This window comes from Oncorhynchus mykiss, chromosome 18, assembly GCF_013265735.2.
Source record: "Oncorhynchus mykiss isolate Arlee chromosome 18, USDA_OmykA_1.1, whole genome shotgun sequence".
NCBI lineage: Eukaryota > Metazoa > Chordata > Actinopteri > Salmoniformes > Salmonidae > Oncorhynchus > Oncorhynchus mykiss.
In genome coordinates this window covers 61,823,120-61,847,452 of record NC_048582.1, presented here as the reverse complement: position 1 = coordinate 61,847,452, position 24,333 = coordinate 61,823,120, and the positions used below count along the sequence as shown (strand labels likewise).

At 44.7% G+C, this 24,333-nt stretch overlaps 2 protein-coding genes across 6 annotated transcripts in view; one reads left to right on the top strand and one right to left on the bottom strand.

Annotated features, from left to right (window-relative positions):
• LOC110496665 (ribosome biogenesis protein bop1) overlaps positions 1 to 19,541 on the bottom strand; it is a 95,004-nt gene extending 75,463 nt beyond the window's left edge. Inside the window, exons 1-3 of one of the 2 annotated variants that reach the window (XM_036953457.1) lie at positions 19,376 to 19,541; positions 18,705 to 18,962; positions 3,499 to 3,639 (exon numbers count right to left, since the gene is read on the bottom strand). In XM_036953457.1, coding sequence (XP_036809352.1) covers positions 3,499 to 3,639; positions 18,705 to 18,962; positions 19,376 to 19,474 — 498 coding nt within the window. In that variant the 5' untranslated portion in view covers positions 19,475 to 19,541. The remainder of the gene's footprint in view (positions 1 to 3,498; positions 3,640 to 18,704; positions 18,963 to 19,375) is intronic. The other variant, XM_036953458.1, reaches the window with a different exon arrangement.
• Positions 18,876 to 24,333, top strand: part of hsf1a (heat shock transcription factor 1a) — a 31,566-nt gene continuing 26,108 nt past the window's right edge. For 2 of the 4 annotated variants that reach the window (XM_021570534.2, XM_021570533.2), the window contains exons 1-2: positions 19,834 to 20,251; positions 23,924 to 24,032. In XM_021570534.2, coding sequence (XP_021426209.2) covers positions 20,126 to 20,251; positions 23,924 to 24,032 — 235 coding nt within the window. In that variant the 5' untranslated portion in view covers positions 19,834 to 20,125. 4 annotated transcript variants of the gene reach the window in all.

Sequence of the window (24,333 nt, the reverse complement as noted above, 5' to 3'; positions counted from 1 at the left end):
AAGCCTCCTACGCAGTGAGCACAGCCACAAGCCTACTACACAGTGAGCACAGCCACAAGCCTACTACGCAGTGAGCACAGCCACAAGCCTACTACGCAGTGAGCACAGCCACAAGCCTACTACGCAGTGAGCACATCCACAAGCCTCCTACACAGTGAGCACAGCCACATGCACAAGGCAGGGGGCACACATGCACTCACTAACACTCCCATCCTGTTAAGAGCTTTGGCAGCCCTGCCAACCCTGTTTGCCAATCTCCCAATTGAGCATTTCCCCCTGAGCTCCCCGTCCCTCACTCACTCGCACATGCACACCCTTCCCGGTCTAGTGTGCTACCGAATTGAGTTCTCCTGCATTGTGCACAGGTCCCGTTGAGCAGTAGCTATGCAGAGGCAGGAAGAAGGAGGCGTAGTGGGGATCCAGGGTTCTCTCTCCCTCACTTCCCCCCCTCCATTCCACAATGTGTCTTCATTCATCTCAAAGAGCACATGGAAAAGCAATTGCGGGAGAAAAAGCCCCTTCCTGCCGGGCGAGGAGGCCTCGGACAGGCCCTGCTGCAGTCTCACGTATTCCCCCTTCACTCCGCGAAACAGGAAATAGCCCTTTATTACAAAAGGAAGGAGAAGAAGAATAAACTAGCAACATTTTTGACCGCAGGTTTGTTTGTAGATAACTTGTGCGCCGACAGGCTACCTGCAACAGGACGGCGAGGAGGAATCCCATCTCCTGTTCCCAGGCAGGGGACTAATATAACGCATGCCAAATGGACCAGGACCACCGTGGTTCCACTCATGTGGGGCAGCAGCAACACAGTGACCACACCGACCAGGGTCAGGCCGGCCCGTCTAGGGCCAGGCCGGCCAGTCTAGGGCCAGGCCGGCCAGTCTAGGGCCAGTCTAGGGTCAGGCCGGCCAGTTTAGGGTCAGACCGGCCAGTCTAGGGTCAGTCTAGGGTCAGACCAGCCAGTCTAGGGCCAGTCTAGGGTCAGACCGGCCAGTCTAGGGCCAGTCTAGGGTCAGACCGGCCAGTCTAGGGTCAGTCTAGGGTCAGACCGGCCAGTCTAGGGTCAGTCTAGGGTCAGTCTAGGGTCAGACCGGCCAGTCTAGGGTCAGTCTAGGGTCAGGCCGGCCAGTCTAGGGTCAGTCTAGGGTCGGACCGGCCAGTCCAGGGCCAGTCTAGGGTCAGGCCGGCCAGTCTAGGGTCAGGCCGGCCAGTCTAGGGCCAGACCGGCCAGTCTAGGGCCAGTCTAGGGTCAGTCTAGGGTCAGGCCGGCCAGTCTAGGGTCAGACCGGCCAGTCTAGGGCCAGTCTAGGGTCAGTCTAGGGTCAGGCCGGCCAGTCTAGGGCCAGTCTAGGGTCAGGCTGGTCAGTCTAGGGTCAGACCGGCCAGTCTAGGGTCAGGCCGGTCAGTCTAGGGTCAGTCTAGGGTCAGACCGGCCAGTCTAGGGTCAGTATAGGGCCAGGCCGGCCAGTCTAGGGTCAGTCTAGGGCCAGTCTAGGGTCAGTCTAGGGTATGTCTAGGGTATGTCTAGGGTCAGTCTAGGGTCAGTCTAGGGTCAGGCCGGCCAGTCTAGGGTCAGTCTAGGGTCAGGCCGGCCAGTCTAGGGTCAGTCTAGGGCCAGTCTAGGGCCAGTCTAGGGTCAGTCTAGGGTCAGTCTAGGGTCAGTCTAGGGTCAGTCTAGGGTCAGTCCAGGGCCAGTCCAGGGCCAGTCCAGGGCCAGTCCAGGGCCAGTCTAGGGCCAGTCTAGGGCCAGTCTAGGGCCAGTCTAGGGCCAGTCTAGGGTCAGGCCGGCCAGTCTAGGGTCAGTCTAGGGTCAGGCCGGCTACTGGAGGAAATGATCAGAATGACAAGATGGAACCAGTGATGTTTTCCATTTCCTCTGTCCTCTCGTCGGACGGTCCGTTAACCCTAAACTCTAACAAGGGTTGAAGACAGTAGATCCTTAAATAAGGGGAACTTAAGTTGAGGGAGGGGAACACATGGAACATCTGTTTTCATGAAATAAGAGACTCATTCCATCTCGCCATAGAGGACTATTCTGACACTGTTAGACTGTGTAGGGGAGGATAATGCCATCAGTGGAAGGATCAGGTTTAGGGTGGGATGAGTTTCTGCCCCTCTGGAACACCTATTCTTGACTCACTCACCCATTACACACTCTCTCTCCCTCCTCTTCACCCCCGACCCCCCCTTTCCTCTCCACACACACACACCGCCCCACCCCCGACCCCTGAGTCATAGTACCACAGACACCTGTGGGCTCCGGCTCGCACACATGATGCCCCCCCACTATGGACAAAGTGACTTGAATCTGAAACACCTCTGTTTAAACAAGCCCCGGGTCTCTTAAAAAGCCCTCAGCTTTCAAAAGCTCTGCTGAAGTCTCTTTAGAAACTAAATCAAGTAAGCAGTTTTGATTCCAGTTGTGTCCTATATTATTTCACAGGGCATTAAACCCACCTCACTCTCTTTTAAAAGCAAAGCCCTTCCCAAGAACAATATGGCCCCTTCACTAGCTACAACACATTCCTCATCCCAGAGCCAAGTGCCAGAAACAGTGTTGGATGGCTGACAGTTTCAAGGTTGTATGGCCTGGCAAATGATCTAAACCACAGGGTTCAACGCTTCTCAACGGACCCTGTAAATTAAATAGCAGAGTACAAAAATAAGGCTTTAATAGGCCAACATGCAAATAAGGAAAAAAAATCTCCGTCCTGCAGGTCTCCTGCTTGGTTGCGGTGGCATGAAGCACACACACGACTACATCATCATACGCTGCTTCTGAGCTCACTTGAAAAGCAACACCATAAAAAGTACAGTGTGTCTGTTTAACCCAATAATGAGAAACGAGTGGAAGCCAATCTGTTGAGTCTCTGACTACAGACAGACTGGAGGACACGTTCACCAGACTGCAGGGATCAGAACAGCAGTGTATTAGGAAGCACTACAGCAGGAACACATGAGATGTTGCTATAGTACAAGGTGATGAAACAACAATGCATGGTGGTTAGTGTGTTTCACTACAATCTGCTAAATCTATTCATTCAAATCTCAATGAAATTGTCCCTTGTTCTTTTCTATTCTGTTTGAGCCTCAGACAGAATGCATCTTATTTCTAGAGTATAGGACATTGGAAAATGTGTGTGTGTGTTCTCACTGGTGGACATTCCATGGACCAAATATCCGTACAAACTTTGAGGATAATTTATATGTGATGGTTCTGAAAAAGCACATTACTCCAACGAACTCTGTTCTGGGTAGGTAAAGAACAGCAGTTCATGGCCTTCAGTGTAAATTATCAGCTTATTTGTACACCAAATCCCCAATATGTTAGGCATCCAAATACATCTAGAAATGCTAGTCAAATGACTACTCAAATAAAAAGGAGGCCCAGTGGAAGAAAACAAATTGAGTGACAAATGCAGGGTTTGTCTCAGCAGCATTTTCATGATTGATTTCATGATATCAAGTTGACTGATGTTAAAACAATGACCTTACCTCTTCATCGGAGGTGTCGTGTTCATACTCGTCCCCAAGCCGGGTGGTGCTCAGGCCCTTCTCTCCTCCGTCGTCCATGGCGACTCCCTCGCCTTTTTTCATCTTCCTCTTCTGCTTTGGTGCAGTTTTAACGTCTGGCTGCTATGAAAACAAGACACCAAGGATTGACATTTAGAGTTCATAGCAACCGGTTGCTATGCTAACAAGTTCTGGTACATTTTTTAAGCTTAGGGGGGAATTACTTCCCTGCTTGGTGCTGTTAAAGGCATTTTTGTCTAATTATCTAAGCCAATCAACTCGGTCAGACCTGTAAGTAAAATAGAAGCAGTTTTAGGAAATAAAACTTCCTGCAGGCTTGAAGAGACGACTGATTATTTGATGCCCTTAAATGGCTCAATGACAGTTCCCATGTTTTAGGATTCCCATTTATTTACACAGCTTCCTTTGCATGATTCTCTCACACTCACACACTAGGAGCAGTCACCAGAAAGGCACATCCTGTGTGAGTGGAAGGCCAGCGAGGATGAAAGGATCCAAGGACCCACCACTAGACGTGCTTTACTGTGAGCCATCAGTCACACAGACGCAGAGCCGTCAAAGGCTCTCTTAACAGGAATGAAGGGATAGAGGGATGTAAGGGAGGGCGGGATGGATGCATGGAGGAGGGGGGGGGGGGGGGGGGGGGATGGATGCATGGAGGAAAGAGGGGGTGGATGCACAGAGGGAGGAAGGGGGAATGAACTGCTTTGAGACAAGGAGATAGAGGTATAGAGGGAGGGAGAGAGATAAGTTCTTTGAGGTTGCAGTCTCATTTCCCTAGAGGCAGTGACAGGCAGGTGAGTAACCTGCTATGATTTATGCCTCCTATGGGTCCCGGTATCTTTTGGCCTGCAGCTCTAAGTGAAACACTTCCTCCCTGATGCCTAGTTAAATCCCCATCAAGACAGAGCTGCCTGGGCCCAGCTTTAATACTAAATGCATTTTTACGCCCAGGGGATTTCAGTCAGACCTGAGTTTCGCTCTGCTGTGGCCTCCTCTTGAACTGAACAAACAAGGTAAAGTGGGGTTTGAGTAGGAGGCTGTTTAATAAAGCCAAGAGAGAACCTTGTTTACTTCACAACACAGAAGCCAACGCTTGTAAAATAGCAGACCAGATAGAAGAGTGGGTCTTCCTGGCTACGCTACAAGTCTGCTGGAGGATGGCCAAGCTAATCTGTTTACTGTTACAGGGATGAGGAGATTGCGGGGCAGGGGTGGAGGGAGAGAGTGAGACCACGACAGACGACTTGTCCAGATGATGTGCAACAGATCAGCCAAAAGAGAAGGGCTTGCAGAGTGGATCATACAGCTTGAAAACACGCAGTGGGCTGGACTTCCAGCTGAGCTTGGCCCGGAGCCCATGTGACCACAACCGCCGTCGAGGATAAAATGTCAGAGAGAGGCTGTGGACGGGAAGGCACTGCACAGAGTCAGTCAGGAGAGAGAGATAGATGCTGTGGACGGGAAGGCACTGCACAGAGTCAGTCAGGAGAGAGAGAGAGAGGCTGGGAAGGCACTGCACAGAGTCAGTCAGGAGAGAGAGAGAGAGAGAGAGGCTGGAAAGGCACTGCACAGACTCAGTCAGGAGAGAGAGAGAGAGAGGCTGGAAAGGCACTGCACAGAGTCAGTCAGGAGAGAGAGAGAGAGGCTGGAAAGGCACTGCACAGAGTCAGTCAGGAGAGAGAGAGAGGCTGGAAAGGCACTGCACAGTCAGTCAGGAGAGAGAGAGAGAGAGAGGCTGGAAAGGCACTGCACAGAGTCAGTCAGGAGAGAGAGAGAGAAGCTGGAAAGGCACTGCACAGAGTCAGTCAGGAGAGAGAGAGGCTGAGGATGGGAAGGCACTGCACAGAGTCAGTCAGGAGAGAGGCTGGGAAGGCACTGCACAGAGTCAGTCAGGAGAGAGGCTGGGAAGGCACTGCACAGAGTCAGTCCGGAGAGAGGCTGAGGACGGGAAGGCACTGCACAGAGTCAGTCAGGAGAGAGAGAGAGAGGCTGGGGACTGGAAGGCACTGTACAGAGTCAGTCGAGAGAGAGAGAGAGAGAGGCTGGGGACTGGAAGGCACTGTACAGAGTCAGTCGAGAGAGAGAGAGAGAGGCTGGGGACTGGAAGGCACTGTACAGAGTGTCGAGAGAGAGAGAGAGAGAGAGAGAGAGAGAGAGAGAGAGAGAGAGAGAGGCTGAGGACTGGAAGACACTGCACAGAGTCAGTCAGGAGAGAGGCTGGGAAGACACTGCACAGAGTCAGTCAGGAGAGAGAGAGAGAGAGAGGCTGAGGACTGGAAGGCACTGCACAGACTCAGTCAGGAGAGAGGCTGGGAAGACACTGCACAGAGTCAGTCAGGAGAGAGAGAGAGAGAGAGGCTGAGGACTAGAAGGCACTGCACAGAGTCATTTAGGAGAAGCCATTTGCTAAGGCCATTATTTTTCCCCATAATTAATGCTCTTAGTAGGGACATTCAAATGAACGTCTTGATACTCAAAATATATTGGCGTATAGAGCCAAATATACATCCATTACCAGGGTTATAGCTGGTAATGTACAAAATCTGTGAAATGAATCATTTCTGGCTTGAACCGCCTGCAGGCCTTTTGGTTCCGAGCACACACACAGTGGTTCAAACACACACACTCTCCACACATTGGCCAACAACTTGTTTTTAATGCTCCAAAGCGGACGCAAGCAGGCCCCAGGTTCCCCAATACCATGCTGCATCCTTTGAGTTACAGGGTGAAGCCTGAATGGATCCATCAGAAGGACTTCACGTTGCATTCACACTTCCACTTAATTGGGAGCAAAACCCAAACGATAAGCCCACTTAGGCTCCCGGTCCCTGGTTTGGCCTGCTACAGCACCTCCATCTAGAGAGAGGGGTCATCCTGGGGTGAACTCTGCTACACAACCCTCACACAGGGCCCAGGGAAAAATTATTGTATTGTATTGTATTGTATTAGCGGGGGTGTGAGTTGTATTAGCGGGGGTGGGAGTTGTATTAGCGGGGGTGGGAGTTGTATTAGCGGGGGTGGGAGTTGTATTAGCGGGGGTGGGAGTTGTATTAGCGGGGGTGGGAGTTGTATTAGCGGGGTGGGAGTTAAGTGTTTTAAGGGACTAAAATCGAGTAAACAAAGGGGATGCACTTTGTCTTGTTGTCTGGGATACCATTCCCCCATGTCCACCATCATTTTGACCCATGTCCTCACATTCCTCCACCTCTCCAAAACTTTAACGGCTGGTGGATGGAGGAGACATGTGTAACCCACGGTGGAAGTGGCCCAGACACGTCTGAAGACCAGAGCTCCTGCGTGGGTGCATTAGGAGCAAAGCCTTCCTGGTTACTGTAAGATGAGCCCCCCCCAGTCAAAGTCTACCCCTTCCTCCCCCGCTCTAATCGGCATCTCCCACCCACTCACACGCCGAGAGCGCGGATCGGCTGGCCGGCCAACGGCAGAGCTGGCTGGCCCGATCGAAGTGAGCTGGCCGCAGCCGGCCGTTGCACCAGGGGACTCTCCCAGGGACCATAAAGCCTCCAGCAGCCACATTAACTTCTGCCTGGTGTGTTGAAGGCCCAGATTCTTTATTCACAAGAACAGGGAGGAGAAAAGAGAAAAAACAATGAGTCTGGATGGATTAGAAGGCTGCAGTGGGGAACAGATGTGCCTCCCGCTACCAGACAACAGCACATGATGATTTCAAGGTTTCAAATACGCAAAATTGCCTTTGCAATAACATAATACAATTATTTTTTTGCTTAAACTTTGTCCTTTGTTTGCATCTCTTGGCATTGCCAAACTTACTTGAAGGACTGCACACTTAAAAACAGCCAAGACCAGTGTTTGAATTGAGTGATGCTAAAATCCACATGGCAGTAATGAAATAAAAGACAACAGTAAACATGTTGTCCCTGATGAATGATGCAAGGCCCCTCGTACCAATCATTGTTATTTTGTAAAATGAAGGCTCTCTTTTGCAAGATGTACCATTCACCCAAGTTGTCAAAATTGAGCCAGTGGTGTCAGATATCGCCGTGGGTTAGACTCATATCCCTGAGCATGTGTGCAAAATTTCAGCACTGAGGCAAACGGAGCAAGATATATAAACATCCACCCATTATAGCGCCACCATGTGGTTGATATGAATGCTCTTGCATATGTTAAGTCTCGACAGCGTTTGCAACAAAATTGTTCAAATACTAATATCTTCGTGTGATTGATTTGCCAGACCACACCTACGTGAATACTTATTGATCAACAGTAGCCATGTTGTTTTAGGTACGAGTCTGACAACTTTGAACCAAAATTCCACATCAAGTTTCGTGCAGATCAGTCAGTCGGTGCCAGTAGAGTAGCGTTGGGTTTCTCACAAAATTCTAAAATGGTGGAAAATCCATCATAGCAGACCTTATGAGTCCCGGAGGCAAATTTGTTCCTTGTGAGGAGAGGGACCTATGTCCCGAATTTCATGACTTTAGGTCAAATGGGGTGAGGGACATGACCTTTCAAAGTTTGAAAATACAAACTCTTGTTATAGCGCCACCAGCTCGCCAATCAGTGTAATTGATCTCTATGGAAAGATGCATCATAGCGCCACCAGCTCGCCAATCAGTGTAATTGATCTCTATGGAAAGATGCATCATAGCGCCACCAGCACGCCAATCAGTGTAATTGATCTCTATGGAAAGATGCATCATAGCGCCACCAGCTCGCCAATCAGTGTAATTGATCTCTATGGAAAGATGCATCATAGCGCCACCAGCTCGCCAATCAGTGTAATTGATCTCTATGGAAAGATGCATCATAGCGCCACCAGCTCGCCAATCAGTGTAATTGATCTCTATGGAAAGATGCATCATAGCGCCACCAGCACGCCAATCAGTGTAATTGATCTCTATGGAAAGATGCATCATAGCGCCACCAGCTCGCCAATCAGTGTAATTGATCTCTATGGAAAGATGCATCATAGCGCCACCAGCTCGCCAATCAGTGTAATTGATCTCTATGGAAAGATGCATCATAGCGCCACCAGCTCGCCAATCAGTGTAATTGATCTCTATGGAAAGATGCATCATAGCGCCACCAGCTCGCCAATCAGTGTAATTGATCTCTATGGAAAGATGCATCATTCACCAAAGTTGTCAAAACCAGGCCAGTGCTGTCGGAGACTGAAGAATGAACGGAGACAGATCCAGTCCCCTCCCGGATTTCATCGCGGGGGGACAATAAACATAACTGTGACCCGTCTCAATTCTACAATTAAGAGACAATGAAGGTGTTGGGGAGGATAAGCTGCCGTAATACAATGAAGGTGTTGGGGAGGATTAGCTGACGTAATACAATGAAGGTGTTGGAGAGGATTAGCTGACGTAATACAATGAAGGTGTTGGGGAAGATAAGCTGACGTAATACAATGAAGGTGTTGGGGAGGATTAGCTGACGTAATACAATGAAGGTGTTGGGGAGGATAAGCTGACGTAATACAATGAAGGTGTTGGAGAGGATAAGCTGCCGTAATACAATGAAGGTGTTGGAGAGGATAAGCTGCCGTAATACAATGAAGGTGTTGGAGAGGATAAGCTGACGTAATACAATGAAGGTGTTGGGGAGGATTAGCTGACGTAATACAATGAAGGTGTTGGGGAGGATAAGCTGACGTAATACAATGAAGGTGTTGGGGAGGATTAGCTGCCGTAATACAATGAAGGTGTTGGAGAGGATAAGCTGCCGTAATACAATGGTGTTGGGGAGGATTAGCTGACGTAATACAATGAAGGTGTTGGGGAGGATAAGCTGACGTAATACAATGAAGGTGTTGGGGAGGATAAGCTGACGTAATACAATGAAGGTGTTGGAGAGGATAAGTTGACGTAATACAATGAAGGTGTTGGGGAGGATAAGCTGCCGTAATACAATGAAGGTGTTGGGGAGGATAAGCTGACGTAATACAATGTCATTCCCAGCCGTTTGCATGACAGTTGGAGATTTTTGAACACACCACCAGACAGAACAATGAGCTTAACGTTGGCTGATAAATATAGCAACTATCCCAGGAAGTACCAGACACCTGCCACCTACCTATTAATCCTATCCATTTCCCCTCTCATAGCTGGAGTGGCTACATCTCAATTTGCAAAACAAACTTCTGACAGAGGACTTTCTGCATTTGAAGATGGGAGTCAGAAGGAGGGTTGATGGTACTATGGCAGGCTTAACTATAGACTGGCAAGAGAATAGAGACCAAAAGACACTTGCCTGTTCCTGATTCCAAAGAATGTAATAAAGATAACTTCCACTACGGGGAAGTAAAGAGTAATATCTATTAAATCCACACAAACTGAGATCTTTCATCCAGCGCATAACAGGATGATGGATATTATTATCTAGACTAATCTAGAGTTGTAGACAAATGTGTGAGTTGATGATCATGAAAAGCTTTGAAAAAAATAATTAGATTTTATTGCAAGAGCACAAGTTATTTATTAAGACAAGAAAATGGATTCTACTTCAAATAGCCAAAGTAAAATACATTAATCACATTTTGGTAAAATAAAGTTGATACATTTTTTTTAACAGGAATGTATAAATTCTGAAGATCCTCACCTCTCTCTCTCTTTTTGCCCCACTGTATGTGTGTGTATGTGTGTGTGTGTGGGGGGGGGGGGGGGGGGGGGGGAAGAGAGAGAGGGCTGTAATTTTCATCATAGGTACACTTTAACTATGACAGACAACATAAAAAATCCTGAAAATCACATTGTAGGAGTTTTAATGAATTTATTTGTTAAGTATGGTGGAAAATAAGTATTTGGTCAATAAGAAACGTTTCTCAATACAAGGTAAAACACAAGGTTTTCACACACTGTTGCTGGTATTTTGGCCCATTCCTCCATGCAGATCTTCCCTAGAGCAGTGATGTTTTGGGGCTGTTGCCGGGCAACACGGATTTTCAACTCCCTCCAAAGATTTTCTATGGGGTTCAGATCTGGAGACTGGCTAGGCCACTCCAGGACCTTGAAATGCTTCTTACGAAGCCACTCCTTTGTTGCCCAGGCGGTGTGTTTGGGATCATTGTCATGCTGAAAGACCCAGCAACGTTTCATCTTCAATGCCCTTGCTGATGGAAGGAGGTTTTCACTCAAAATCTCACGAACATGGCCCCATTCATTCTTTCCTTTACACGGATCAGTCGTCCTGGGCCCCTTTGCAGAAAAACAGCCCCAAAGCATGATGTTTCCACTCGCATGCTTCACAGTAGGTATGGTGTTCTTTGGATGCAACTCAGCATTCTTTGTCCTCCAAACACGACGAGTTGAGTTTTTACCAAAAAGTTATATTTTGGTTTCATCTGACCATATGACATTCTCCCAATCTTCTTCTGGATCATCCAAATGCTCTCTAGCAAACTTCAGACGGGCCTGGACATGTACTGGCTTAAGCAGGGGGACACGTCTGGCACTGCAGGATTTGAGTCCCTGGCGGCGTAGTGTGTTACTGATGGTAGGCTTTGTTACTTTGGTCCCAGCTCTCTGCAGGTCATTCACTAGGTCCCCCCGTGTGGTTCTGGGATTTTTGCACACCGTTCTTGTGATCATTTTGACACCACGGGGTGAGATCTTGCGTGGAGCCCCAGATTGAGGGATATTATCAGTGGTCTTGTATGTCTTCCATTTACTAATAATTGCTCCCACAGTTGATTTCTTCAAACCAAGCTGCTTACCTATTGCAGATTCAGTCTTCCCAGCCTGGTGCAGGTCTACAATTTTGTTTCTGGTGTCCTTTGACAGCTCTTTGGTCTTGGCCATAGTAGAGTTTGGAATGTGACTGTTTGAGGTTGTGGACAGGTGTCTTTTATACTGATAACAAGTTCAAACAGGTGCCATTAGTACAGGTAACGAGTGGAGGACAGAGGAGCCTCTTAAAGAAGAAGTTACAGGTCTGTGAGAGCCAGAAATCTTGCTTGTTTGTAGTTGACCAAATACTTATTTTCCACCATAATTTGCAAAAAAAGACAAAAAAAATTCATTAAAAAATACTACAATGAGATTTTCTCTCTCTCATTTTGTCTGTCATAGTTGAAGTGTACCTGATTAAAATTACAGGCCTCTCATATTTTTAAGTGGGAGAACTTGCACAATTGGTGGCTGACTAAATACTGTTTTGCCCCACGGTAGGTAGGTAGATCTGTACACATACACATTACATGACCAAAAGTATGTGAACACCTGCTTGCGCAGCAACTCACTGCCTTCCTGAACACAAACAATGTATACGAAATGCTTCAGTCTCGTTTTAGACCCCATCATAGCACTGAGACTGCACTTGTGAAGGTGGTAAATGACCTTTAAATGGCATCAGACCAAGGCTCTGCATCTGTCCTCGTGCTCCTAGACCTTAGTGCTGCTTTTGATACCGTCGATCACCACATTCTTTTGGAGAGATTGGAAACCCAAATTGGTCTACACGGACAAGTTCTGGCCTGGTTTAGATCTTATCTGTCGGAAAGATATGTTTGTCTCTGAATGGTTTGTCCTCTGACAAATCAACTGTAAATTTCGGTGTTCCTCAAGGTTCCGTTTTAGGACCACTATTGTTTTCACTATATATTTTAACTCTTGTGGATGTCATTCAAAAACATAATGTTAAATTTCACAACTATGAGGATGATACACAGCTGTACATTTCAATGAAACATGGTGAAGCCCCAAAATTGCCCTCGCTAGAAGCCTGTGTTTTCAGACAAAAAGAAGTGGATGGCTGCAAACTTTCTACTTTTAAACTTGGACAAAACAGAGATGCTGGTTCTAGGTCCCAAGAAACAAAGAGATCTTCTGTTGAATCTGACAACTAATCTTAATGGTTGTACAGTCGTCTCAAATAAAACTGAAGGACCTCGGCGTTACTCTGGACCCTGATCTCTCTTTTGACGAACACATCACGACTGTTTCAAGGACAGCTTTTTTCCATCTACGTAACATTGCAAAAATCAGAAACTTTCCGTCTAAAAAGGATGCAGAAAAATTCATCCATGCTTTTGTTACTTCTAGGTTAGACTACTGCAATGCTCTACTTTCCGGCTACCCGGATAAAACACTAAATAAACTTCAGTTAGTGCTAAATACGGCTGCTAGAATCCTGACTAGAACCAAAAATGTTTTGATCATATTACTCCAGTGCTAGCCTCCCTACACTGGCTTCCTGTCAAGGCAAGGGCTGATTTTAAGGTTTACTGCTAACCTACAAAGCATTACATTACCTATCGCTCTGATTTGGTCCTGCCATACATACCTACACGTACGCTACGGTCACAAGACGCAGGCCTCCTAATTGTCCCTAGAATTTCTAAGCAAACAGATGGAGGCAGGGCTTTCTCCTATAGAGCTCCATTTTTATGGAATGGTCTGCCTACTCATGTGAGAGACGCAAACTCGGTCACAACCTTTAAGTCTTTATTGAAGACTCATCTCTTCAGTGGGTCATATGATTGAGTGTAGTCTGGTCCAGGAGTGTGAAGGTGAACGGAAAGACTCTGGAGCAACGAACCGTCCTTGCTGTCTCTGCCTGGCCGGTTCCCCCCTCTCCACTGGGATTCTCTGCCTCTAACCCTATTACAGGGGCTGAGTCACTGGCTTACTGGTGCTCTTCCATGCCGTCCCTAGGAGGGGTGCGTCACTTGAGTGGGTTGAGTCACTGACGTGATCTTCCTGTCTGGGTTGTGCCCCCCTTTGGGTTGTACCGTGGCAGAGATCTATGTGGGCTATACTCGGCCTTGTCTCAGGATGGTAAGTTGGTGGTTGAAGATATCCCTCTAGTGGTGTGCTTTGGCAAAGTGGGTGGGGTTATATCCTTCCTGTTTGGCCCTGTCCGGGGGTATCATCGGATGGGGCCACAGTGTATCCTGACCCCTCCTGTCTCAGCCTCCAGTATTTATGCTGCAGTGGTTTGTGTGTCGGGGGGCTAGGGTCAGTTTGTTATATCTTGAGTACGTCTCCTGTCTTATCCGGTGTCCTGGGTGAATTTAAGTATGCTCTCTCTCTCTCTGAGGAGGACCTGAGCCCTAGGACCATGCCTCAGGACTACCTGGCAAGATGACTCCTTGCAGTCCTCAGTCCACCTGGCCGTGATGCTGCTCCAGTTTCAACTGTTCTGCCTGCGGCTATGGAACCCTGACCTGTTCACCGGACGTGCTACCTGTCCCAGACCTGCTGTTTTCAACTCTCTAGAGAGAGCAGGAGTGGTATAGATACTCTTAATGATCGGCTATGAAAAGCCAACTGACATTTACTCCTGATGTGCTGACCTGTTGCATCCTCGACAACTACTGTGATTATTATTATTAATTATTATTATTATTATTATTATTATTATTATTATTATTATTATTATTATTAGACCATGCTGGTCATTTATGAACATTTGAACATCTTGGCCATGTTCTGTTATAAACTCCACCTGGTACAGCCAGAAGAGGACTGGCCACCCCTCATAGCCTGGTTCCTCTCTAGGTTTCTTCCTAGGTTTTGGCCTTTCTAGGGAGTTTTTCCTAACCACCGTGCTTCTACACCTGCATTGCTTGCTGTTTGGGGTTTTAGGCTGGGTTTCTGTACAGCACTTTGAGATATCAGCTGATGTACGAAGGGCTATATAAATACATTTGATTTGATTTAATGGGATATCAACCAGATTCCCTTTCCTATGGCTTCCCCATGGTGTGAACAGTCTTTAGACATAGTTTCAAGCTTTTATTTTGAAAAATGAGCAAGAAAGATCACATCGCGTCATTGTATGGCTGGGTGCCAGCAGCGTTTTGTATGCACAACAGCTTGGAGCAGCCATTCTCTCTCCTATTGAAGAAGCCAAGTTCCCGGTTGATATATTATCGATTATATATATTGTAAAAACAACCTGAGGATTGATTATAAAAAAAACATTTGAAATGTTTCTACGAACATTACGGATACTATTTGGAATTTGTCTGCGATGTCGTGACTGTGGATTTCTGAACATAACGCGCCAACCAAATGGATATAAAAATAATCTTTATGGAACAAAAGGAACATGCATTGTGTAACTGGGAGTCTCGTGAGTGCAAACAGCTGAAGATCAAAAGGTAAGCGATTTAATTTATTGCTTTTCTGACTTTCGTGACCAATCTACTTGGCTGCTAGCAGTTTGTAATATTTTGTCTACTGAGAGAGATGTCCTTACATAAACGCTTGGTATGCTTTCGCCGAAAAGCTTTTTTGAAATCTGACATTAACAACAAGCTAAGCTGTGTTTTGCTATATTGCACTTGTGATTTCATGAAAATTACATTTTTTGTAATTTAATTTGGCGCTCTGCAATTCAGCGGTGGTTGACGAAAATGATCCCTCTAACGGGATGGGTGCATCAAGAAGTTAAGCTTTTCAGATAATGGTACAGATGTATAGTTCTCTGTGGTGATATTTCACTTTTGCGCCAAGGAGCCACAAGCCCTTGAAAACTTACTTAGAGCAAATGTGTGTCTTTCCATGTGGTTTGCCGAGGTATGCCTCTACTTTGAGGGTAGCTCAGGCCTGGGGAAGCTGATCTCGGTCGCAGTTCCACCAGATCTTTATCACATTTGTCAGGCTTCAATTGGATGCTTTGTCGGAAACTATATCAACCTCAGAAAATAAAGAGCTGCTTATCCACACAGATCTGTGTAAGGAATAAGATATTTTTGGTAGCTGGGCTACAAACATGCTCTAGATATCCATGAAAGGGGCAAGCTTGTCTGCTGCAATTTGTTCATGCCTCGTTGCTCTGTTGTCAAACCTCATGTATTTCATAATGTGTTGGAATCTTTCCAGGACATAGTTGCAGTAAACACTGGTCAGCCGTCAGCTTCTGACCAGAGGGAAGTTTGAGTCTCATTTATGAACAATCCTGCTATAATCAAAAGACCAATAGGCTGTCATTGTAAATAACAATGTTCTTGACGGACTTGCCTAGTTAAATAAAATGTAGATGTAGATTTTTTTTCAGGGATGGCACTTATTCAGTTCATGTATTCTTTATTTAGCTTCCGTTTGTTTCAAGCGCAATCGTCAATCATCTCTAAGGTCAGAAACAAATTCTTCAACTGCTTTGTAATATCTGGTTGATGTAGACAGTCCTCTGCTGCTGCACACCTCTGACCTCCACACGGTGCCATTTCTGTCCAGATATGGTGTTTCATCACCATGCTTCTCAGCTGCAAGCCTTTATTGCTCCCATGGCCTTTGACCCCAGTCCTCCACTCTTCTCGCCCCCATTCAGAGAGAGCCTGCAAGGGTGCAACGTCAGTGTCACTATACACAGAAGTCTCTGAAATAGGATCGAAACCACTCCCTGAATTGTCCTGCGTGTTCCTGCCGACATTTTTAACTGAAAATAAAAACATTGGAGTCACCCAAATTTACCTTGAAGAGTGGAACTCAAGACGAAGGTAAATGTTTTAGCTTTAAGACAGATTGCCCCCATCCATCTAGCATAATGTGTTATAAATAACACTTTAAAAATATCTATTAACAAATATAAGGTCATTTAGATTTTTCATATCGTTATACCTGGCAAATAAAAATTCTCAGGGATGTCAGTAGAGCATATGACGAGCTCTACTTCTGCAGCAGATCGTCTGTCAGCTCAAAATTAAGTGACACACGTCCCCTCCCCTGCGGGTACATGTCACTGGATATTATGTTTCTGTAGTAACCCGAGGGTGGTTGACTGTGGGTCAAAATTTTCTGAATGTATTTCTAGCATTTGATATCCACACACATTTATCAGACAAAGATATGTATGCCTGGGTGGAAAATGTCACACGAAATGGCTACCATTCCTTGATAACTCAAGTATTAGGGTGGAGAACATCTCTCAATTTTACAGTACATTTCCTGCAATCCTACACATCTTGCCATGGGGTGGAGAGAAATCTTTCCGGTTTTCAAGCTATTTTCCTGCAATTCTATAACTTCTGCCATGTTAATATGATATCTGAGTGAGAGTGACTAACAAAATCAAATGGGGGGCCCCCTGGAAGTCAGGGCCCCTGGACATGGACCAGGTCAGTTTAGACAACTGGCAAGTTTAGATAGCTGGCAAGCCTAACTTACCAATCTAAAATGTTTGGCTGATATGGCTAATTGAGGGACTATCAACGACTGACAGAAGAAAAACTGCTGATAAAGAACCACATTACTATATTGCACCTTGTGTATTCTACTATTTTAACTCTCAACAGTGAGTTAAGACCCCGACGGATTTCCAACAAAACAATATTACTCTGACATGTCCACGACTCATACTTTACGAAAAGCTGATATAAGGAAGTAGCATACTGTATAGTGCTTCTTCCTTACATTGGAGAAATCAAAACACTCCGAAATCCACCATTTCGGCCAGAATGTCCATTGTGCTCTGAGCACTCGGAGAGAAAACAAATTTGCAAACCAGCAGTCTGACATTACCCAGCTTGTAATCACACAACTCACTTCACCCATCCACCAACACTGCAATTAATGAATAGCCATTTACTGCTGTAATAAAGAAAGTATACACTGAACAAAAATAAAAACACAACATAGAACAATTTCAAAGATTTTACCAGGTTAGTTCATGTAAAGAAATCAGTCGATTTAAATAAATTCCTTAGCCCCTAATCTATGGATTTCATGACTGGGAATAGAGATATGCATTGGTTGGTCAGAGATACCTTAAATAAATAAAAAAGTAGGGTCAAATATAAGAAAATCAGTCAGTATCTGGTGTGACCACCATTTGCCTCATGCAGCACAACATCTCCTTCACAGAGTTGACCAAGATGTTGATTGTTGTCTGTGGAATGGTGTCCCACTGCTCCTCAATGGCTGTGCGAAACTGCTGGATATTGGCGGGAACTGGAACATGCTGTCGTACACGTCGATCCAGAGCATCCCAAACATGCCTAGTCAGAATGCAGGCCATGGAAGAAGTGGGACATTTTCAGCTTCTAGGAATTGTGTACAGATTCTTGCAACACGGGGCCGTGCATTATCATGCTGAAACATGTGATGGTGGCGGATAAATGGCACAATGGGCCTCAGGATCTCATCACGGTATTTCTGTGCATTCAAATATCCATTGATAAAAATGCAACTGTGTTTGTTGTCCGTAGTTTATGCCTGCCCATACCATAACCCCACCATGGCGCACTGTTCACAACGTCGACCACAGCAAACCACTCGCTCACCCACCATACACACTGTCTGCCATCTGCCCGGTACAGTTGAAACCAGCCCACTTCTCCAGCGTGCCAGCGGCCATCGACGGTGAGCATTTGAGCTTCCCTGAGATGGTTTCTGACAGTTTGTGCAGAAACTCTTGGGTTGTACAAACCCACAGTTTGATCAGCTGTCCGGGTGGCTGGTCTCAGACAATCCCGCAGGTGAAGAAGACTGATTTGGAGGTCCTGGGCTGGCGTGATTACACATGGTCTGTGGATATACTGCCAAATTCTCTAAAACGACATTGGAGGTGGCTTATGGTAGAGAAATTAACATTAAATTCACAAGCAAAAGCTCTATGGGACATTCCTGCAGTCAGCATGCCAAATGCACGTTCCCTCAAAACTTGAGACACCTGCGGCATTGTTGTGTGACAAAACAGCACATTTTAGAGTGGCCTTTTGACCTGTGTAATGATCACACTGTTTAATCAGCTTCTTGATATGCCACACCAGTCAGGTGGATGGATTATCTTGGCAAAGGAGAAATGCTCACTGAGATGTAAACAAATTTGAGCACAATATTTAAGAGAAGCTTTTCATGCATATGTAAAATTTCTGGGATCTTTTATTTCAGCTCATGAAACATGGGACCAACACTTGTTGTGTTTATATTTTTGTTCAGTGTAGATGTATTTTGCAAGCACACAAATATGTCACCTTGTTGAGTCCTGAGCAGCCAAGGTACAAAAAGTAAAGTCACAAAATTAAATAGATTCCTGCACACTGTTGAATGCTATCACAGTTTATTGAGTGCAAGGTCTGATAAAGTCAAGACCTTTAGGTCAAAACGTTTGCACTCAATCAAACTGCCTTTAACTAGCCTAATGTTTTTCCTGGCGAGGTCACGTGGGCAGGAAAAACTCTGGACCCTACTATATTGCTTCTGTAAAAGAAATAAGACTCCCATATTCACCGTAGGTGTATTCTTATCCGTTGCAGGCGGTTCAGTAGCTGTTTCAACACCTCTACTCTTCGTCAGAATCTCATCAAGAATTACAGCATCATCATCTTCTTCATCATCCCCTTCTTCAGCATCCTCTTCTTCATCGTGGCTGTCACTCCCAGAGTCTTCCAGTCCAGAGAACACACTCTCCTCGCTATCTGAGAGGTCTGCATCGTCCTCCTCCCCAGCCTTCTTCTCATCTTTGCCAAATATGGGAAGCTGAAATATCTGAGAGAGAAAAACAAACACATACAGATTTGATGGGCGAAACATGAATGAGTAAGCACTTTAACGGACACAAAATGAATATAGAATCTTCGAACGTTAGCTAGTTAGTTACCTGACCGAAGTGATACATTGGCAATAGCACAGGGATGCTTGCTAGCTGATCAAGGTGAGACAGACAATTAGCTAGTTACTATTTATACAAAAACATCCGTACTTATTTTATTACCAAATACATCAGGGGGCTGTGATTAACACATAAAAGTTAGTTAGAAAAACAACGGCAGTGTTCGTCTGCACATACATATTTTCCTGCATAGCCAACGTGTTAGCCTAGCTAGCTGGTTAGCTCCGAATGACATGTTTTAGCTAACGTTACCCTTTTACCGCATATACATTTCAAAATACTTTCGTACCTGGTCATCGTCCTCTTCAACAACTCTTTTCTTCGCACTCTTTTCCTTAGCTTTACTCATGGTGCCGTTTTTCTGTGATTCAAGATTCACCGTACGCATGCTTCTTTAACATCAACAGCCGACCATGTGGGACTCCGGTAAGAGGTCAAAGTTGAAAGTTGAACGTCTGTTTTAAAACTGCGGTTTCCTATAACGATTATAAAAATATAGATGATATGATTTTTTTTTGTACATAACATAATTTGATACCTAAAGTGATTCAGCCTCAATACGTTGCAAATTGTTAATTTAGGTCAAAGTAAAACATTTTTAAAATAGTTTTGGTGTATTTTATATTTTATCGTTGCATCTTGTGTTATATTATTTTATAAATACTATAAGTTAACTATATAATATTTTGGCATTTAATTCATGACATTTTAGTTGTGACTTGTGGGTATATTAATATTGTTCTTTCCCTTGATGACGTCACAAAATGGCGACCACCATGCGCCTGTGCAATGGCCTTTTTCTACGCACTTTGTAGCTGTGTCTTGTTGATGGAAATTTCCGTTCATAATAGTTTCTCAATTATAAGTCATATATTCACTCGTTTTAGAAAAAAAATCATTTAGGCGAATTCTGCGTCATTGCCAAACGGAATTATAGAATTGTTACAGCAAATATTGAACTGTCAAGAGCACTGGACTTCTTTCCCTTGTGCTATTTTTTGAAGTTGATCAACTTCTGAAGTTATTATTTTTCGTTGATATGGAGTTCCACGGTGGTGGGTCTGGTGGGGTCGTGGTCAGTGGCAGTAACGTACCTGCATTTCTTATGAAACTTTGGACTCTTATTGAGGATCCGGACACCGATCCTCTGATCTGCTGGAGCCCAGTGAGTTAGCATTAGTAGCTAGCAAACTAGTTATCTAACCTGCTAGCTAGCTGCTGGACATCTAAGTAAATTAACATAGACTTGGTTCGCTTTATAGACAGTTTGTCAATCAAGATGGTTTCACATTTCATATGTGATGTTAGCGGGGCATCACTTTTATATATATATATATATATATATATATATAACTTTAGTTATATGATAAAACATACAGTGAACTAACGTTAACAGTGAACTAACGGGGCGGCAGGGTAGCGGTTAGAGTGTTGGACTAGTAACCGGAAGGTTGCGAGTTCAAACCCCCGAGCTGACAAGGTACAAATCTGTCGTTCTGCCCCTGAACAGGCAGTTAACCCACTGTTCCCAGGCCGTCATTGAAAATAAGAATTTGTTCTTAACTGACTTGCCTGGTTAAATAAAGGTAAAATAAAATAAAAAAAATTATCTAGCGTTAGCTAACTTCCTAACCAGATTATACGAGTAATGAACTGAGTCTGAAAGATGTAGCTAGGTTAGCTATCCAGCTGGCTAACTAGACAATTTAGCTAATTTGGTAATTTGGTCAAACGTGATACATTTATTTGCTGCAATTAATCAGCGAAAAAAAACTAGGCCAAGGGCCGAGGAGCTTCGTGGCGGAAGGTTTTGTCAGTCCACGCGTCAGCTGTTCCTGGGTGTCAATGATCATTTTCTAGCTATGTTAGCAAGCCACCTGTCTGCAGCTAACTACTTAATTTGGTTAACTGTGAGTGTAGACAGTATGTAGCTGTCTGTGTGTCCAAAAAGCCATGCAAAAAAAATAAAACTAATTGAAACTCGCTAACGTTAGCTACAGCATTGTAATGAGAAAAGGGGGTGTGTGAAAAGGGGTGTGGCTGTGTAAACAATTTGACAGCCTTTTCCCTTTGCTAGCCGCAATGTTGGAATTCTCAGTAGCCAATAAATTGATGTTACTCTAAGTTGTACAGCTAACGCCGGGTCATTATGTCTAAAAACAAATCTTATAATTTGTTCACAAATCCATTTTTTGTCACATGCTTCATAAACCACAGCTGTAGACTAACAGTTAAATACTTTCCGGCTCTTCCCAACAATGAATAGAAAAAAGATGAATAACACGAGGAATAAATACACAATGAGTAACGATAACTTGGTACCAGTATCGTGTCGATGTGCAGGGGTACGAGGTAATTGAGGTAGACATGTATGTACAATGCATTTGGAAATAATTCAGACCCCTTGAATTTTCCACCCATCCCCCATCAACACACAACAAAGTTGAAAAAGGAAAGGTTTGAAATTTGCCAGTTTAAAAAAATAAATGGAAATATCAAATTTACATAAATATTCAGACCCTTTACTCGGGACTTTGTTGAAGCACCTTTGGCAGTGATTACAGCCTTGAGTCTTCTTGGGTATGATGCTACAAGCTTGACACGTCTATTTGGGGAGCTTGTACCATTCTCTGCCAATCATCTCAAGCTCTGCCAGGTTGGATGGGTTGCTGCACAACTTTTTTCAGGTCTCTCCAGAGATTTTTGATTGGGTTCGAGTCGGTGCGCTGGCTGGGCAACTCGAGGACATTCAGTCTTGTCCCGAATCCACTCCTGTGTTGTCTTGGTTGTGTGCTTAGGGTCAGTGTCCTGTTGGAAGGTGAACCTTCGCCCCAGAGGTTCTGAGCACTCAGGAGCATGTTTTCATCAAGGATCTCTCTGTATTTTACTCAGCTCCTCTTTCCCTTGATCCTGACAAGTCTCCCACTCCCTGCCGCTGAAAAACATCCCCACAGCATGATTCTGCCACCACCATGCTTCACCATAGAGATGGTGCCAGGTTTTTTCCAGATGTGACACTTGGCATTCAGGCCAAAGAGTTCAATCTTGGTTTCATCAGACACGAGAGTCTTGTTTCTCATGGTCTGAGAGTGATTGGTGGAGTACTGCAGAGATGGGAGAACCTTCCAGAAGGACAACCATCTCCATAGAGGAACTCTGCAGCTCTGTCAGAGTGACCGTTTGGTCAGGGAGCAATCTCCTGATTGCTCAGTTTGGCCCAGGCAGCCAGCTCTAGGAAGAGAGTCTTGGTGGTTCCAAACTTCTGCCATTTTAAGAATGATGGCGGCCACTGTGTTCTTGGGGATCTTCAATGGTGCAGACATTTTTGTTTACCCTTCCCCAGATCTGTGATTTGACAATCCTGTCTGCGCTTTACGGACAATTCCGTTGACTTCGTGGCTTGGCTTTTGCTCTGACATTCACTGTCAACTGTGGGACCTTTATATAGACAGGTGTTTGCCTTTCCAAATCATGTCCAATCAATTGAATTTAACACAGGTGAACTCCAATCAAGTTGTAGAAACAGGATGCACCTGAGCTCAATTTCGAGTCTCATAGCAAAGGGTCTGAATACTTTTGTAAATACACTATTTCTGTTTCTTTATTTAGAATACATTTGCTAACATTTCTAAACCTATTTTTGCCTTGTCATTATGGGCTGTTGTGTATAGATTGAGGAAACAAATCAATTTAATCAATTTTAGAATAAGGCTGTACCGTTAAAAAATGGGGGGGAAAGTCGAGGGGTCTGAATACTTTCCGAAGGCACTGTAGGTAGGGATTAAGTGACTTGGCAACACGATAGACAATAAACCGTTGAAGCAGCATATGTGATGTGTCAAAGGAGGGTATGTCATACACCGGATAGGTGCTGTGAAATGTGTTGTTTTGTGGAACAAATTAGGATTAAGTGCCTTGCTCAAGGGCACATCGACAAATGTTGTTTTACCTTGTTGGTTAATGGCCCAACGCTCAAACAGCTAGGCTACCTGCCAATTTATTATTCTTATTTTATTAAATGTCAAATGATGTTGCTGACTAATAAGGAATTATCTGGCCTCTACCTTTTGCACTCGTTGACAGTCATAATTATGTTTTCTCTTACTACTGGGTAGGAGACAATCCTGTGTGTGTTGATACACTGTCTATCCAAGGGCATCCTCTGTTTATGGACTCTGGTCCAAACAGCGGACTTCTATCTGTGCATCCATTTCCCCGGAAGTGAATAAATAGCAAAATAACTGACAAACATTCAGACAAAACACTTCTATTGCGCTTTGACACTGGATCATTTCAGCCGTCATTGCACAGGAATTGCTTCACAATGGTGAAATTGTAGGAGGTTTTGTGTATGTGAACTAACCCCAGAATATTGAGATTATGTACAAACAAATCTACTAATTAGGACATTTTCTTAACTGATTTGATGAAGTTTTTAGGATGCATTGCCATTAGTGGCCGGCGTCATTGTTTTCTCTTTAACCTACATAATCAGTAAATTCTTGCGTCATGATCCAACTTGTCCATTGCCTTAGACTTCACACCATTCTCTACCTTCCATAATCAGTGTAAGTAGAGCCTTTATCAGACCCAAAGTAGTGAATTAGTTTAGCTTTGTCGTAGGCCATCCAAAGCAGCTTAACTTGATTCTTACTTTAGTCCATTTTTATTTTGCCAGGGAGTCATGTTGAGACCAATGTCTCTTTTACAAATGAGCCGTGGTTATAATTATAGGCATAGCCAAGGTAAACGGGTTGTGCACTATTTATTTAAAGGGATACAGTAGATAAAGGTCTTTATGCCAAAATAATTTACTGTTCTTTCTCTTCCTTTACAGAATGGCAACAGCTTCCATGTGTTTGATCAGGGCCAATTCTCCAAGGACGTGCTTCCCAAGTATTTCAAACACAGTAACATGACCAGCTTTGTACGCCAGCTCAATATGTGTGAGTTGTCATTCATGTATTTAACATGTTAGGCATGGCAATGCCATGGAATTAAAACGTGCCGTCATAATCATGTTATATGCAATATCGTTTATATGAGAGGCTCCTGTATAGTTTGAATTGCTGTCTTTATTTTGTTTGTCTATATACTATGGTATTTATGGTATGACACATGACGTAGTAATTGCCACATCCCACACAAGGCTATAAAGTAAGTATAGTGTAAACTGAAAAGTAGCAAATCTTATGTTGAAGAGAGATTTTACTCATGTAAATCCACACGTATACATTTACATTTGCC